The sequence below is a fragment of the Triturus cristatus genome, chromosome 7 (genome assembly GCF_964204655.1).
Source record: "Triturus cristatus chromosome 7, aTriCri1.1, whole genome shotgun sequence".
In the NCBI taxonomy this organism is placed as follows: domain Eukaryota; kingdom Metazoa; phylum Chordata; class Amphibia; order Caudata; family Salamandridae; genus Triturus; species Triturus cristatus.
The window spans coordinates 267,086,033-267,104,255 of record NC_140590.1 but is presented as its reverse complement, the minus strand read 5'-3'; the positions used below and the strand labels follow the sequence as shown (position 1 = coordinate 267,104,255).

At 46.3% G+C, this 18,223-nt stretch overlaps 1 protein-coding gene across 2 annotated transcripts in view; it reads left to right on the top strand.

Moving 5' to 3' along the window:
• TBC1D17 (TBC1 domain family member 17) overlaps nt 1-18,223 on the top strand; it is a 556,250-nt gene that overhangs the window by 243,882 nt on the left and 294,145 nt on the right. For both annotated transcript variants that reach the window (XM_085616191.1, XM_085616192.1), the window contains exon 7: nt 13,142-13,303. In XM_085616191.1, coding sequence (XP_085472317.1) covers nt 13,142-13,303 — 162 coding nt within the window. The remainder of the gene's footprint in view (nt 1-13,141; nt 13,304-18,223) is intronic.

Genomic DNA, 18,223 nt, shown 5'->3' with positions numbered 1-18,223 from the left:
GTAGAAGCAGACAAACTGAGCAGGCAAGCTTTGTGGTCTCACGAATGGGAACTGAATCAGTCAGAACTCAGAAAATGTTTTCAGAAATGGGGAACTCCAGAGATCAACCTCTTCCCAACTCCCCAGAATGACAAATGCCAATACTTCGCATCCAGGCAACACTACCAACTCTCCATTGGGAATGCACTATGAATAAAACAGTCAGGGATATTTGCATATGCTTTTCCCGCGATACCACTTCTACGGTGATCATCAAATGCAGATTCAGCAGCATGAAGATGAATTATTGCTCCACAATGGGCAAACCTGGTTCTTGGAAATAATGAAATATCATAGGATCTATTCACAAATTGCCATGGAGACAAGACTTGTTAACAATGCTAGAAGGAAGGGTGCTCCACCCACAACAGCTTAAGCCTGACAGCATGGCCCCTGAGGACTTAGGGTTTGGGCACCTAAAGTTGCCAGAGAACACAATGGCAAACTTAAGGGAAGCAAGAATGTCTACCACTAGGAAATGTTATATGGCAAACGATGCTCTCTGTGGTGTCTTAAGGAAGGGCTTTTCAAAAAGAACACAAAGGATAAGACCGTGTTAAGGTACTTAACACATTTAATGGATTGTAAACCTACTTACACAGCACTAAAAGTTTACCTAGCAGCAATAGTAGCGTATACAAGGGGCCACACAGCGGTTAAAAGGTTATTAGAAGGAGCCAAAAGAATCACCCTCCCCCAAAAGAGGTTTCCTGCACCCACTTGTAATCTAAATATAGTACTCTCTCAACCAATGAAGGTGCCATTTGAACCATTACACAAGGCTACACTACAAATACTCACACTAAAAACAGCATTTTTGGTAGCGATAACATCACTACTAAGTGAGTTACAGACACTAATGGTACAGGAACCCTATTTCCAAATACATAACAACAGAATTGTCATGAGAACAAATCTACAATTCATGCCAAAGGGGATATCACAGTTTAATATGAAACAAACTAAATAGATACCAAGTTTCTTCCAGAAAACCAAAGACACATGCAGAAAGGACTACACTCACCCTTGACGATAAAAGGGCAGTAATGTATTACATTGAGAGAACAAAGGATTACAGGGAAACAAAACTCTTTGTATCATTCGCAAACAGTTTTCTAGGGAGACCAGTAACCAACTACACAATTGCAAGATGGCTAGCACAAACTATACAATTGTGCCACAAACAAGCAGGGGAGACATTACAAAGCGCCCCAGGGGCTCATTCGACAAGGAAGAAAGGGACAACTATCACCTTTCTGCAAACACACCACTTCAAGACATTTGCATGGCAGCTTCATTTGTCTTCAGTGCACACGTTCACAAAGTACTACTGTGTGGACATTCAAATGAACAAAGAAGCTCAAGTAAAACAAAAGGTCTTACAACATCTATTCTCAAATCAATACTCATCTTCAACCCAGCCACCACAGTAGTATCAGACCGCTTCAAAATCTATGCACAGCATGTGAATACAGAAAAGATTCACGCTGCAAAACGTATACTGTCACATGCATCAACATAAGGAATTGCGATTCCTAAATAGCGATTTTTAAGGAATCGCTATTTAGGAATCGCAATTCCTTATGCTTGTAGGAATCGCAGAAAATGTTGCGATTCCTAAACTTTACCTAACAGCGATTCGCAATTTGTGAATCGCCATTAGGTAATGTCTCTCCATTCATTCCTATAGGCCCATAGGAATGAATGGGAATGCATTCCCAAATTGCCATTACCAAATTGGTAATTGCAAATTGCGAATGCAATTCCAAGGGTGCCAAGGGACCTAATGCCCCCCTGATGCGCCCCCCCATGCATCCTCCAAAAATGTAAGTGTGCACATGTGGCGCAGACACATGCCCCAAAGGCACATGTCACTTTGAAAAACGCACCTTTGTGCATTTTTCGAAGTATTCGCAAATTATCATCAACTTGAAGTTGATGGTAATTAGCGTTTCCTAAATATACAGTTTGCATTTAGGAAAGGCTTGATGCATCGCATTTAGGGAATCGCCTATTGTGATTCCCTAAATGCATTCACAATTTAGGTAATCGCCAAAAATTGCGATTATCTCATTTGCAAATGGAAAGCCTTTGATGAATCAGAAGAGGCCTTTTTGCCCTCCCAAATCGGCCCGTTTGCAAGGACAAAAATGCTTGATGCATGTGACCCTTAGTTTCTTACCTGTCGGTGTAGTTTTGCAGCTTGAATAGTTTTCTGGATTTACAAGCGAACCCACCCTCCTCTACCAATGAAGATGAAAAAGGAGGAGAGGAAAAAAGAAATTGGAGGAAGCACGGCAACTTCACAAGAGGACACCAAATCGTGGTACGTCGACGCCCATCAAGGAAAAAAAAAAGGAACACATACAACCACTAGATGGCAGAATAATACACAGCATGTGAATCCAGAAAAGGAAAGAAAATATACATTTCAATTTCAGTTCACTGTGAAATTCATAATTGGTTTATTTCTTCGCTAGAAGATAAATCAGAATTGCACAACCAGCTACCAGTAAGGCTGTTGAAATCCAAACAAACTTGAAAACAGTAAGCTGAAAAATGAAGGAATCGTTCCAAATGAGGCTTTAAAACCAGTTAGTAAGCCAGATCTAGTATGTTTTTTTAAACTGTAGTTATGTCTGTTGTATAAGATAAATGAAAGATAGTAAGGAACAGGTCGGCAAAATGGGCTCGTCTGCAGCAGTTTTTTAATTTCAGATGCAGACCTGTCTGTTTGAAAGGCAAAGGTTTCTGCCACCGAGGTCAAAGACACCTTTTCTGCACCCTACAACAAGCTCATTTAACTTATCAAAATGCATATTTATCATGTCTATTTTCTTCAGTGAACCACTTTCAAACAACTTTCTTGGAGGAGGATACATTGTAATACCACAACATTTTACAGTTCTTTGAACAGTCAATACATATGTAAACCCAGAAACCACTTCACAACAATAATCATTTGTCCTTATTAAATAGGACCCCTTTCCTGGGAATGTGTGATAAGAAGGAATGAATGGGGCCGTGTTGTCAATAATTTGCAGTCGAAACCTTGCATCAAAGTGTTACAAGCTTTGTGCAGAGTGATAGAATCACACAGGTCTCAGAGGGTTGGTGCATGCAGAAGTGCTTCTGATTGCTAGCTTGTTTTTTGTCCAACAGTGGCACTCAAAAGGGAATTTCCATTTGTGATAAAGAAAAGCATCATGTATTTTTTGAAGCCATCTTAACAATGTGTTTTTTGACAATCTTAAAATTGAAGGCTCTGATTGGCAAGTTGATATAAGTGCCAGGTAATTTGTGGATCTTCTGCCACAGAAAACTGGTACTCTCCATTATTCAATACTGAAAAGGGTATATGAGGCTTCTTTTTTACCCATTGTTTTTTTAACTGAGTTCAAATTATTAGAATGAAATAGAGAACTTTTGTTTATAAGCTGCCAGGGCATTTGTTTTAGCTTTTAAAGTTTGTTATGCCCAATCAAACTGTATTATTGCAAGCATGTGAGACTACCTTACCCTGTTATAAGAGACTTAAATCTTCCTTTAGAAGGTTCAGTGCTGATGAGAGGATGATGCCGATTGTGTGCAGTTGTTTTGAGATACTCTGAAAGCCATTATAAGTAACCTACCTTAAATGTGGTCTGCATTATTTTCCTCTCAGATTCTTTAATTCTCTCTGATGCTTCTCTTTCTGGATATGCCTGTTCTTCTGCAGTAATTAGAATGGCTATAATTTGTTTATTTTTTACCGGATGGGAACACAGGAGGAAATATTTGAAATCCATGACTCCGCTCAGTCAAACTAGAATGAGTTAGCCGCCATTCATACAATATACCCACACTTTATGTGGTTACTGTAAAGGGAGCATATATGCTATATTGGGGGTCTGGTTTGTTTGTTAAGGGACCAGCAGCTTTAGAAAGAAACCTTTTGATACCCACATCAGTATCTGTCGGCCACAGGGCAATACCATACACCTCTTTCTGCCCGTTTACCATCCCCAGAGTCCTGAGAAGAAATGGAAGCTAACGTGATACTTTAATTTTATCAGGGTCCAATAAATTATATCCACACCTGCCCAACTCCTGCCTCAGTGCAAACCCAGTTGTCATTTTTTGTTTTATTTTCTGCTTCTTTTTAGTCTCTGGCATGCTTCACCTTGCTGGAACCCTCAATCTCATATTTTAGGTTTGAGATGCAATTTAAGAGCCTGCAAACCTAAGTTATCTGATAGAGACACCCAGCCGCAGATTCCCCACCTTTGAACTTCCAGGCGTCAGTGTGGATCTGGAAGATTTTTCTAAGCAATACCCCTGCACTCCGGTAGGTGGCGTCAGTCGATGCCGCCTGACGTAGTTTGCGTCATGTTCGTCATCACGTCCACAACGTCAATATAGGCGCCACTCCGTGGCGCTGACGCCAGTTCTTTTCTTTCTGTGCCAGCCCACGCAGGTTGGTGGAAGAGAGCTATCCCCTGTCATTATTTGACAGACTTTTTGGACCTTTTGTCGACTCCTTTTGGTGTGCAGGATATTTAGTAAGAAGACCTTGGGGTTCAAACCATGCGGCGCATCCACCCTACTTAGTTTGTCTCTGGTACTTGGAGCGCGACCACAACATGAAACTCAGTGTTCGAGGCCCCGCTCTGCAGAGTGGGTGCCTGGGTCGGCTCTGGCTTTCCCTTCCTTTCCGTGGCCGGGAGTGACCCCCGCCTAGCTTAAGGAGTTTAATGACGCCATATGCGCCACTAGATTTTCAGTCACCATGGTGACACTTGAACCTGTACCCCTCAGTGCTTCTACTACAACCCGTTACTGGGCCAGGCTCACTTTGCCACTGCAGATGAGGGCTGTTTGCCCTAAACCGGTCCCAGGATGCTTGTTTCCGGTCCAGGGAAGACATGGCTTGGCAGTTCCGGCTGGACTGTTCCATGAGGGTCAAGACTAATTTGCATATAGCGGTGTCTGAACTGGGGTGGCGAAGTGAGCTAAAGAACGATGATGGATTCAACCCAGATCTGTGACTGGGGGTGAGTGTCTGAAACGTTTCAGCACTCCGTTCATCATCTCCTTGTGTTTTCCATATTTGAATGGCCTGACCCTGCGGACGCGCCTTTGGGTCCCACAGGCTCAGATGATTGAGAAGTCCCGGTAAATCGCCCCTCCCGAGTGGCCATCCTCGGCACTGCATCCACTGCTGAGGTTCTCGGCATCGCCGGCGCCTCCCCAATCCTCATTCCCGACGACACAGAGCAGGTCGGGCATCCTCCGAAGTCGAGACCAGCACTGATGGAGGCATATGGCTCCATGCCTTTCAACCTGTCATATTCTGAAGAGTTAGGGATAGATGAGGAGGATTGCGAGGGGATGCAGGATCCCTTAGAAATCCTGCAACCACAGGACATGGACTGGTATGAGGAACTGGGTGATGCCAGTGGTCTTGACACCTCCCCAGATTCTGGCATGCTGTCTTCACCTGTTAGAAATGGGATTTTTGGTAGGCTAGGGCATGTGCCAAAGCCAGGCAGAAACCACCACTCTAGTCAGGATAAGAGAGTTACACTCCTAAAATAACTCCTGCTCACCCCCTTGTTAGCTTGGCACAAGCAGTCAGTGTGAGAAAGTGCCATCTTTCTTGCATGGCATGCCCCCACTTTTTGCTGAATTGCTGATGTACTTTGACTGAGTGTGCCCTGGGCTCTTGCCAATCAGGTGCCCAGGGCCTGTGTTCCTTCCCTAAAACTGCATTGAAGCCTAAACCCAATTGGCATCTCTGGCCACATGTCAGCCCATGGTAAATGGTACCCTCGATACCCAGGGCCCTGTGACCAGAGAAGGCCCCTAAGGGCTGCAGCACTTATTGTGCCACCCTTAGAGGCCCTGTGCCCTGACACACACACACTGCCCTTGCAGGCAGAGTGTCTTGGTGCAGAACAAAACAGAGAGTCGACATGGCACACATCCCTGTGTGCCATGCCCACAAACACACTGCCCTGGCATACCTCAGTCACCCCTCTAGCTGGGTGCCCTATGCCAGTGGTGTGGGTACAGGTGCATGAGCCCTGTACCCCTACAGTACCCAGGTCCATTCCTGGGCACTGTAAGTGCAGTGCTGCCATTAAGAGTATATGGTGCTGGGAAATCGTCATCACAAACTCCACAGCACCATGATGGCTACACTGAAGACTGAGAAGTTTGGTATCAAACTTCTCAACACATTAAACCCACACTGATGCCAGTGTGGGATATAATGTAAAATGCATGACAGAGGGCAACTTAGAGTTGCCCCCTGAAACTAACCAACAACCCGTGTCCTGACTGCAAGGCTGCATAGGCTGCCACCCAGCAGACATGTTGCTGGACCCCTGGGTAGAGAGCCATCCGCTCTTGTGGGTCTGCAACAATGCACATCCTGGGCGAGGTGCTAGGCCTCCTCCCCCAGGATGGGCAGGGAAAGCTTCAAAGGCATGCCGCTTTTGTGAGCTTCTCCAGGCTACTTGCTGTACTCAGCAACTGTCCCCCACCGGTTCTGACTCCCACTCTGGCAGGAAGATCGGCAGGAAAACCCAAGTGAGAAAAAGGGGTGAGCCAGCCTCTGCCAACACCACCCCTTATATGGGGGAGGTGAGGTGAAGCACAACTCCGGGCTCTCGCCATCTTGAGGATGGGAAGCCGTACCCAATGAGGACTAGGCTCCTGCCCCCCTCCCACTGGAGAGTGGCAGGATAGGGGGTGTACCCATTGGTCCCTGACCTTTACCTACCTGTAACACCCCTAAATTTAGTATTTAGGGGCACCCTGAACCTTCCTTCCTCAGATCCCGATTCTGAAACAAGAAGAAGAACAAGAAGAAAGAAGACCTGCCGTGCAGCTGCTAACAGGAGGACAACACCAACTGACTTGGCCCCAGCCCTACAGGCCTGTCGACCCTCGAACCTGCTCCTGCTAAACCCCGGCGTCTCCAGTGGTCAGCAACCTCGAAAACCCCGGAGGACCGGACTGCCTTGCTCATCTAAAAGACTGGGACTCCCACGAGCAGAGGTTCTGCTCAAACAAGCAACAACCCCTGGTGCCATGCCAGGAACCGCGAATCCAGCACACTTTGCATCCGCCGAGCCCGGCCTGTGCCTGAGTGAACAAAGACCATGAGGACGTCCCCCCGCCGACTGTGACCATGAATCCAGCACCCAAGGACCCTCCTCGACGCTCCTGACGACGCCTGCAGCCTCAACTCCGGAGACCACCACCAACCGCGACCAGCAGAGGGTAAGATTTCCCGACGCCAAAAGACACCCCTGCACCCGGCGGCACCCTGTGCCCAACTCCTGGGTGCCTACCTAACCCACAGCTCCCCAACTTACCTGTCGAAGTGGTGGTCGCACCTGAAAAATCTCCGTCCCCGAGCTTGCAGCCTTTGTTCGTCTTGCAGCTTTCCCAATGAAATACATTGAGCGCCCGATTTTTGAAACATACAAATATTCCTTAAAAATCGCCTGTGTAACAAAAACGATTTCTTTCAACTGTTTACAGGAGATGCACCAGGGCTGAATCCAGGATCCAGCCCTGAGTAAGAAAAACCTATGCAAAGTAATTGATATTGCGTTTACTTCAAAATTCCCATTGAGCTCAATGTTATAATTGTGTTTAACTTGTGTTGCCTATTGCAACAACTGTAACTATTGCATTTAAAATTCTATTGCTTATTGAAAGTATTTAACTAAAGCATCTAATTCTGAGAAAGTATTTTGATATTGCTTTTGGTACTAAAATAAAACACTTATATATTTTTATATACAAAACAATTGGCCTAGAGTTCAGTTCTTGAGTGTGTGAGACCATTTGCTGACTGAGTGTGCACAATAAATGCTTTACACTGTCCTCTGATACTGCCTTACTGCTCGACCAAGCTACCACTTTAGAGAGTAAGGTTCTATCTAACTTTAACATCTGCCAAACCTCTGGGGACTGAGGACTCTGTGCACACTGAACCTTACTTTGGTGCAGTATATACAGAGCCACTTTCTTACAGTCAGGCTTATCTTAGAGACAGTGCGTGAACAGTAATACAGCGTAAGCACTACAAAAGGACACCACACCAGTTTAGAAAAATATCCAATATTTTTATATACTTGGGACAAGACCAGAAATGATAAAAAACCACAATACAGTACTTAAAAATCTTCAGGTATCAAAATATGCTTGAAAAACATACAGTTCTGGCTGACCGCGGCCTCGCGGTCCAGCTACGGTGTCGGGAAGACCTGCAAAAAGTATCTTTTAGAAATGCAGGGCGTCGGCGACCTCTCGTTGAGCTTCTGAGAGCATGGCACCCACAGGCTTCTGTTCCGGAGGTCGGTGCAGGAGTCGGCGGGGAGCTCTAGGTCACAAGCGCTGCAGATAGAACTCCTCTCTGTTGAAGTCAGGAGTGCTGGCGTCGGCAGGCCTCGGGTGCTGCGGTGCAAAGTGCAGCGATGCGGCTTACGGTGCCCTCAGGTCACGGTGCGAGCAGCGGCTCAGTGGCGGCATCAGATGACGTCGTTGATGAGACCAGGGTCGCGGTGCTAAGTGAATGCGGTGCTCGTTGCACTGCTGGCAGGATGCAGTGCAAGCAGCGTCGTCGCTGAAGCGCTGTCGTTGGCTGACGAACTGGAGTCGATGGTGCCGGTAGGCCAAGGCTGCGGTACGAGATGAGGGTGGTGCGTCGTGTAACTTTACGAGCAGTGCCCTCGAACCACGGTGCAAGCAGCAGTGTAGATTTAGGCGTGGAGTGTCGTCGTCCGGGATACCAAGACGTCGTCATGAAGCGAGGCAGTGCCCACAGGTCGCGGTGCGAGCAGCGGTTCGGTGGCGGCGTCAGGGTCGTGGTGCAGCATTGCAGTGATGCCCTCTGCGGTGTTTTCAGGACACCGAGTCGGCAGCAGCGTCGTAGACGGTGTCAGGTTGCTTTTTCTTTCTGTTGCAGCACAAAACACACAGTCCCCAGTGCTGAAGGCAGAAGAACTTGAAGTCTTTGCTGTTTCTGAGACTTCTTGAACAGGGGGCAAGCTCTACCTCAAGCCCTTGGAGAAACTCTCAAAAGTAGTTTGCAGACAGTTCAGTCCAGTCCTTTCACTGCCCAAGACGGAAGCAGCCTCTGCAGGCCAACACTGCAATGCACACAGCAAAGTGGTAGTTCCTCCTCACAGCTTCTCCACCTCTTCTTTTTGGTAGTCTTCTTGGCCCAAAAAAGTTCTGAAAGTCAGGGGTCTGGGCCCCAATATTTATATCCCAAAATCCTTTGATGACTTAGGCAGAGAGTGTCTGTGCCCTGTCAGAACCAGTTTTGCCTTCTCTGGTGTGACTTCCTGGCAGGAGGTGGAGACGGCATGGTCAGAGGCAGACCAGGCACTTTGCGGTGCAGATAAATCTTCTCCCCCTTCCCCAATTGCAGTCCAGGTCTATTCAGCCCTTTCCTGACCCACCTAGACTATATGGAGCCACTCCTGCTTCCCAGCCTTCTGTCATCCAAAACTCAGACAGGCAATCCACATTCCATGCAGAGGCACACGAGATGACTGAGCAAGAAAATTCCTACTTTCAAAAAGTGGTATTTTCAAACACAGAATGTAAAAATCACCTTCACTAAAAGATGCATCTTTAGATTCTGAGTTCAGGCATACTAAACTTTATTTTCCGACCTAATTCCCCGGGCCAGTTATGTTTATAAGATGTTATAAACAAACTCCCCATTCTGTCCTATGGGGATCAGGTAGCCTTGCCATAGCAAAAAACGAAATTGGCCGTAATCCACTATCAGGACATGCCACACACACCAGGGCATGTCCTACCTTTCACATACACTTCACCTGGGCCACAGGGGTACCCTGGGCCTACCTTAGGGGTGGCTGACATGTAAGAAAAGGGAAGGTGAGGGACTGGCAAGTGTGTGCACTGGCCAAGTCGACATGTCAGTTTCAAACTGCGTGCAGACTCCGCAGTGGCGGGTCTGAGTTACCTTTTCAGGGCTACTCACGTGGGTGGCACAATCAGTGCTGTAGGCCTGCTAGTAGCATTTGATTCACAGGCCCCGGCACACTCAGTGCACTTTACTAGGGAATAACAAGTAAATCAAATATTCAATCATGGAAACACCAATCCATAACACAATTTACCACAGGAGCACTTGCACTATCCGCAGTGAGAAAAACAGAGTCAAAACCAGGAGGTCAGAAAGCAAAAACTCTGGGGAAACATGCCAAAAGATGCCAAGTCTAACACCACCTAACCTGGCTACGGAGGAGGATGCATCGTTTGCTATGGTGGTGCGTTGAGCTGCGAAGGTCTTGGACCAGCCGCTCCCTATGGTGACAGTCAAGACTAACGTCTTGACAGGGGTCCTGCAGCCTGGTGTCTCAAGCTTGGAACCCTTGCTGCCTTTCAATGAGGCCTTAACGGACATCCTTTTGAGCACCTGGTACAAGCCCAGTACATGGGCTCCTGTGAATAGGATGATTGCCTGCTGCCATCGGCCTGCACGGGGCGACACAGTTTTCCTTACTGCCCACCCCCTCCCCAAAAATCTTGGTTGTCCAAGTTTCCACTTACCGTGGCGCATTCCCTTCCGCAACCCCGGGCAAGGAATCCAAGAGACTGGAAAGCTTTGGAAAGAAATAGTTTTCTTCCGCCAGTCTGGCATTGCGGTCGGTGAACACAGCATGTCTTTTGGGTCATTATTCGCATTTGCTATAGGACACAGATGCACAGGTACTGCCCAGTAACTTGGAGGAGGACCGGGCACTACTCTCCCAAGCTATCTCAGATGGGAGAGATGCAGCAAGGTTGCCTTCAGATGTGGCTCGGAGACAACAGACTCGCTGGGCAGTTATTTCCATACCATGGCTGTACGTCGCCACGCCTGGCTGAGGACATCTGTTTTTTCGGGGATGTCCAAGCTAACCTTATGGACATGCCCTTTGATAACTCCTGTCTCTTCGGAGACAAAGTAGATGCCGCCCTTGCGCATTTCAAAGATTCACTGGCTACAGCCAAGTCCTTGGGCCTCACCACAACATCCCAGCCCGTATCTGCTTTTTGCTTCTTTCGTGGCTTTGGAAGGGGCTATCCACCGCGCCATCCCTATTCCAGCCAGAGGGACACGCAAGCTCAGCGGCCTCTGCAGGGCCATGTACGCGGTTCATCCCGACCCCGTGGGTCGGGAGACTAGAAGTTGAGCCAAGCCACGATCCCCTCCTCCACCGCATAACCTTCGTAGTCCGATCCCCCTGGATCATGCAAGTCCAGTCGGTGGCACAATACGCTATCAGCTCCACCTCTGGCAAAACATCACCACGTACAGGTGGGTATTGCAAATAGTCCAAAGGGGCTACTTCCTCCCCTTCGAGACTACTCCTCCATCAATGTCTCCAGTGTACAATCGGCTGACGGAGGATCACCTTGCTCTGCTCTGCGAAGAAGTCAAGACTCTCTTGGCGAAGGGAGCTATACAGGCGTTTCCCGGACCAGAATTAGGCTGTGGTTGCTATTCCCGCTGTTTTCGTCCCAAGCATTTGTTTCCTACCTCCAGTCTAAGGCGAACCTCCTGCATTCGCTGGGGTTTACTATCAACGTGCCTAAGTCGCACCTTACTCCCTCTAAGACACTCCCTTTCATTGGGGCAGTTGTGGACATGGTGCAGTTTTGGACTCATCCTCCTGAACGGCGAGTCCAGGATATTCAGGCTATGATACCGATGTTTCAGCCTCTATCCTGGATTTCAGTGAGAATGACTCTGAGGCTGTTGGGCCTCATGTCCTCCTGCATCCTGCTGGTTAAGCATGCACGGTGGTACATGCGGGCTCTGCAGTGGGACCTGCAGTTCCAATGGGCACAGCATCGAGGGAATCTAACTGACCTGGTTCAGATCTTGGAGGGCACTGCAAAAGACTTGCAGTTTTGGCTAACAAACCGCAATTGGATCAGAGGCAGATCCCTCTCCCTTCCCCACCCAGATCTCACAGTAGTGATGGATGCTTCTCTTCTAGGATGCGGTGGCCCTCTGGGGGAGGTGGAGATCAGAGGACTCTGGTCTCTGGCAGAAGCCAGGTTCCATATCAACCTGTTGGAGCTTCGGGCGATCTGATTGGCACTGAACCACTGCCTGCTCTTAAAAAATCAAACCGAAACGTTTCATTTTTTGTTTGAAACGCAGGCTGAAATGCCCAAAAATTAACATCAATAGCTCCTTCAAAAAGGAGACCTTAATCATGTGGGGCACGCATCCCCACGCCCGTATATACAGATGCTATCCCACACATACCTTCTATTCAGTGGACCACAGCACTCACCAGGCCAAATTAACTCTTTCTCCATCACTTTTTCTTTCTGTATGTTTCATGAGACCTTGGTCTCTCGCACACTTTCCCTCTGTCTTTGTTTTGGGAACTGAACATGGGAAGTCCGTTGTGCAGGACTAAAAAGGTCAGTGCCTTGAACTATTTAAAAAGGCCCGCCCATATGACTATAAACTTATAAAAGCACTGTAATTCCATCTCCTTTACATACACCTCTTACCCATAAATGTAGGGCCTGGTTGTCTTTCCAATAGGATCCTATTGAAGAGACCGAGGTTTCTGTAGTGTGGCAATGGCTTTCTAAAGCGACGCGAAGAAACTTAACAAAAGCCACTACTACATTACTGAAGAAACTGCAATAGTCTAAGCTCCCTCTTGCCTGGTCTTAAAGGCATCAAGCACTCACCCAGATCAAAGCACAAACTTCAAGATGGGTTTATGTAATGCTGTGCTCAGAGTGGCTTCAGGATTTGCATTATAGTTCTGGGCCTCAGGACAATTTCAGGAGCTGGAGATTACGTAGAACTTTGTATCAGTGACTTCAGAGCTTGATATTATCTGTGATGGTGTCCCTGGGTAGCCTTAAGTCTTGTAGTCATGTACTAGTTCATCTCAGGTTGGGTTAAGAGGGTAGTGAGGGCGTGATTCTGTATTCCAGAGGTTAGAAGTGTGTGCTTCTCTGTTTCTAGGAGTATTCATGTCTGTATGTGATGCTTTTTATTCAAGTTGCTGTATTTTCTCATACTGTTCTTTTAATGATCTTGTTCCAGCGGTTCTTTCAGGATCCTTACACTGCCACTTTTGGAAGCTTCTCAAAAGTGACCAATTTTTTCAGAGGAGCTCTCAAGCCACACGAGGGCCTTCACCAGAGGCCACTATCTGAGATGGCTGCCGGGATGGAAGATGAGCCGGGGTTCGAAGTGATCAACTGTGTAAGTCTGAAATTTCTTCAAGGGGATCCAGACAAATGTAAGACTAAAATTATTACAGGCAATTCCCTTCAGTCTTCATAATGATATTCCGGGCCAGATTGTGGTACAACACAATTTGTCACTAACTTTTCCCCTTCTTTGTTAGTTGTGTTGCTCCAGCCTCATTATTCCACCAGGTTTGTTTCTGTAGTTTTCATTATTTTAGTGTATTTGCTTTCCTCTGTCGCACCTCTCATTTTGCTCTTGGACATGTGTTCCTCATGGAGAATGTTGTCTAGACTATACATCCCTTTAGATATTCATAATTGTACTGTCTGAAATCTGTCTATATTCTTTTAAAATTGCTGTCTCTCATGCTGAACACAGCACACCACATAAATCCCCCAGAATTGGACACAAACCTCCAGTGATCTGCTTTATGGTAACTCCGTTTCCTTACTTCTGGCTTTGTAATGCAGCAGTCCCAAACATTATGTATTAAAAGAAGAGGAGTGTTCAGTTTGCAAGTTGACTGACAAACTTTGGTTCTGGCATCACCTACTGAAGTAAAGGCACTTCCCAAGTAGAGGTAGAATCGAGGTGACTTCCAACTATCGGAAGAAATATCAGCATTAACACAGATCTGTCACTTTATAGTAGGGAAAATTCTGCAGCAATTGAATGTGAATCTTCTTGCCTCTGTTTTACAGTTTGTTGGACAAAAGAAGGTTGATACCATAAAATCCAAGTGAGGTGGGAGTCAGCAACTCTCAAAACACTTTGTGAGAGAAGCAAGTTCAGTTCAACTAAAATAGTTTTTAAGTATTGAGTATTTCCTATTTCGCAATGTTACACTTTAATGACTGCAAGGGACTGTTATGCTGTGAGAAGACAACACAGCATGTTGAGGGTGATTACTCCATATTTCTCTTGTGCAAGTGTTCTTGCCAAGCCAACACATGCCAATCAACAATCACTTGAATATTTGGGAACATCTTATAATTTATTTGCTGCCTATTTTGTGTAAATTTTTCTCCTCGTTTTTCATGAATACACACAGTAGAAAATATACACTAACTGCAAAACGTAACCGATGGTTTGCCTGTATGAGTGCAAGTGAAGGTGTGTGCCTGTATGGGTGCACAGAGAGTGTGTGCTTTTGTGAGTGCAGGGTGATAGGATTGTCTGTTAATAATGAGAGGGGTGTGTCTGAAGTCCAGGGTGAGAGGTGTGCATATGTGAGTTTACACTGAACAGTATGCTCTTGCATACATGCAGCCTGAGATGTGTGTCTGTGAGTAGAGAGGCTAGAGTGAGCCTGTGCAAGTGCAGCGGGAGTGTTGTAAATGTTGAGTGAGTGGTGTGTTCCTGTGAGTGCAGAGTGAGATGTGTGCCTGTGTGAGTGAAGGATGTGCCTGTGAGTGCAGAGGCAGGAGTGTGCTTGTGTGAATGCAGAGTGAAGGGTGTCTCTCTGTAAATGGAAAGTTAAGGGTGTGTTTTAGAGTGCAGCTGGTGGGATGTGCCAGTGAGAGTGCAGGGAGATGCCTGTGCCTGGTGGTTGAATTCAGGGTGAGCAATATGTCTGTGAGTGTAGGGCGTGATTTGTGTATGTGTGTGACTATATGGTGTACTTACATGTTTGCAGGGGGAACTGAGTGAAAGCAGGTGGAACGGTGTTTCTGTTCTTGTAGGGTGAGTGTTGTGCCTTTGTGATTCAGGATTCTGCTTGTATGGATGCAGTGTGAGTAGTGTGACATGAGGAAGGCATGTGTCCCTTTTGTGAGCACTATGATTCTCAGCATTGGATATTTCTAGGCTTTCCTGTTTTCAGTTTCTATTTTTGGTAAATTCTAGTGGTGTTTTTTCAGTGTTTTCCAGTGATTTCAATACCTCAAAAAAACAGTGCTTTTCAGTGGTTACTCATTTTCGCGCCATAAAAAACTACTGAAACTGTGTTTATGGGACGCTTCGCTTTTATTATTGCTTGCTTTCTTAATTGGTGCATGGTATATAGACAGTCTATGTACAGTGTATATGAGGTTAAAATACATTTTTACAAGTCGAATTTATTGTAGTACACCATACAATATTTCTTCAGTGAATCTTTGGTCATTCGCGCTCTCTCTTTCCTACCCAAGTACACTTTTATTTGGGAAAAGGCCCTCTCGTCATTGGCACTTGAGACTGGCAACGCCAAAACAGACAGTACACAATTTGCCAACTCTGGCCACTGACGTAGCTTTCCATGCCTATACTGGTGCACCTCAAGGTTGACATTGTCTGGGCCAGGTTCTGAAACATTGCGTTGAACTGGGTGCATATGCCCTCAGAGGTATTAAAGCGGTCAAAAATGAAGCTGTACTTCGCAAAGTCTGGAGAAAATTCCCCTTTACGGAAGGGATCTAACACTTGCGCAGAGTACCAAAGTGAGGCTTCATTGGCTTCTAACGCCATGGTTGGTGAAGGGACATTTCTATGAATCATAGCTAGACATTTCTCATGCATTGTAAAAATTCGGTTCTGGATGTATGCAAATTAGCTAACCTCCAGCTTGCCTAAAAGTGATTAATACTTGGTGGTCGAAAACCCTTAGGCCAATTTCACGCTTTATAAAATTCCAAATAAATGCGATGTATATACAGATGCAGGTCAGGTAACCTATTGTCAGGAGAATGTTCATCTTAATGAAAGGGGAATGTTGAATCCATGTGTACAGTATATATCTTAAATTATTCACATAATGAAGACAGACAATTGATTCAGCTGTAAAGAACTGGCAGAAAGGGAGCAGAACGTCTCCCAAATCCCCCGAGGTCGGGGATCTTCTTCTGACCCACAAAATGCAGGGATGGCTTCCCTTGCCAGCCACTATTGCTGTTTTGTCATGGGCATGGTTCCCCATCTTGCTGGGGCAGTGAAAGTGAACGACATAGAATGAGAGAGAGCACTGCACATACTTATCACTGGCTTCCTGTCACTGCCTAACCATTCGGTCCCCTGCATGCACTCAGTGCAACCTTGACGTTAGGGTGTTGTAGAATGTCCCTTCTTACTTGTTTTTTAAATACACACACAGTGCGGAGGCTGAGACGCCGTGATTAAGCTCGGATTTAATACATGATCAAATGTCTTTAAAGTTAAAAGAATGCATTTCTGTAACATGTAGGAGCATTTCAGAGCTTTCCGAACTCGTGCATTGTGCAGTTCAACTTGCCCAAAATCACACAGTGCAGAAGCAGAGACGCCGTGATTAAGCTCGGATTGTGGAGGAGATGAAAGTCAGTGACACTCGGTTTAAACCGAGTCAGCTGATTTTCATTCGGTAGGGTACTGTCGGGCAGATTCGGTTTTAACCGAATTCCGGACAGCCTAGATATTTCACATATTCACATGCTTGAATCGTTCACCGTTGTCAGGCTGGGAATCCACGGTACATTTAAATTTATTTATTTATTTATTTATAAAGTTTTATATAGCGCGAACATGACCCACGTGGGTATCAGAGCACTTTACAGTAAAGAACATAAATGGATGAGGTGTTATGCACACATTCAAAAGTGTGAATTCGAACATAAGAAATAGCAAAATATAAGATACCATACATAGAGGACCATGGAACTGCAGGACGTTGTACAATAGACAGTTAGTGAAAATTAGGTGATAGCAGTAAACAGTGTAAAAATTGCCATTGGCCTGCACAACCGTGTTTGTTTAGAAACACATCCACCTCATTAGAAGCAACTCAGACTTCAGCCAATAAGGTGGAAGTGTCACCTCTCAGACTCCCTTTAGATGGCACCGTAGCTCAGATTTCTACTGCACGTCGTGTGTGAGGGAGTCCACATCCAGAGAGTGCCTCTTAATTTTCAGTGACCTTAAAACTGTTACTTTCCTTGTTTACCCTGGGACTGAACCCATCCTATCTTTAGCTACTACAGTACTATGAGTTGTTTTTAGGGAGTACTTCTATTTTCTGGGCCAGGAAAACCTTTTACCTTTTATTCCTCAACTGTTACCATCTGTCACCATGGCTGACTGAGAAAAAATCTTTCTTTAAATCCTGTCCCTCTTGAGGGCACAAGAAAATCAACACTCATTGACCTTATTCACAGTGTATTTATTGCCTCTGTCTTAATCACAAGGCTTCACGCTGTGACATATGTAAAAACTTTACTTCAAAGGCTCAAAAGTACAGAAAGAGGAGGTTAGCGCTATCGCTGCTGGATCAAGAGAAATTTCCTCCTTCTAAGGGAGATACCCCCTCCTCAGGGAAATATTCAGTGTAAAGTGTCCCATGAAACACTTTCACGAAGGCAGCACAGAAAAGGAGACAAATCCAGTTTTCTAAATCTGACTTATTTGTTACAGCGCTTGCAGCCACCTTCAGAGTAAACCTTGAGCTGGAAAACACTCCAAAAAGGAAGATTCTCTGGGGGGGCGTGGCTATGCCGGCTAAGAGGGCAGACGTGCTCTGCTGAGGCTCCACGATTGGGCCAGCATATCGCACGTTTCTCAGCGCCGTTCTGGACTGCTAAAACGCCAGACAAGCATCGGAAGGCGGGCTGCACCTGACTTTCTCCCAAGTCCCAATACCCGAGGACATTATCGAGGGAAAACCCGGTCCTAACTGCAGGCCCTGAATGATGGAGCCTATACCGGACATCGCCAGTAGCGACGGATATCAACACGCCACCGCAACCGCTCCCACCGCTGGTTCACCACAACACGGACTTGCGGCGTAAGTTACAACCCGCGGTGTCGGAGACCCGACCAAGATAGAGAGAGCCCCTCTTATCGGCGATGCCTGGACCTAAGATGGTGCCTAGGTCCCGAAACAATCTTCGCTACTGAAACCGTGATCCAGGGGCCTGTCACGGACACCCTGCAACGGGCGGAAGGGGAGCCGACAATCATCCTCAGCGTCACAAATTGCGGGACTGC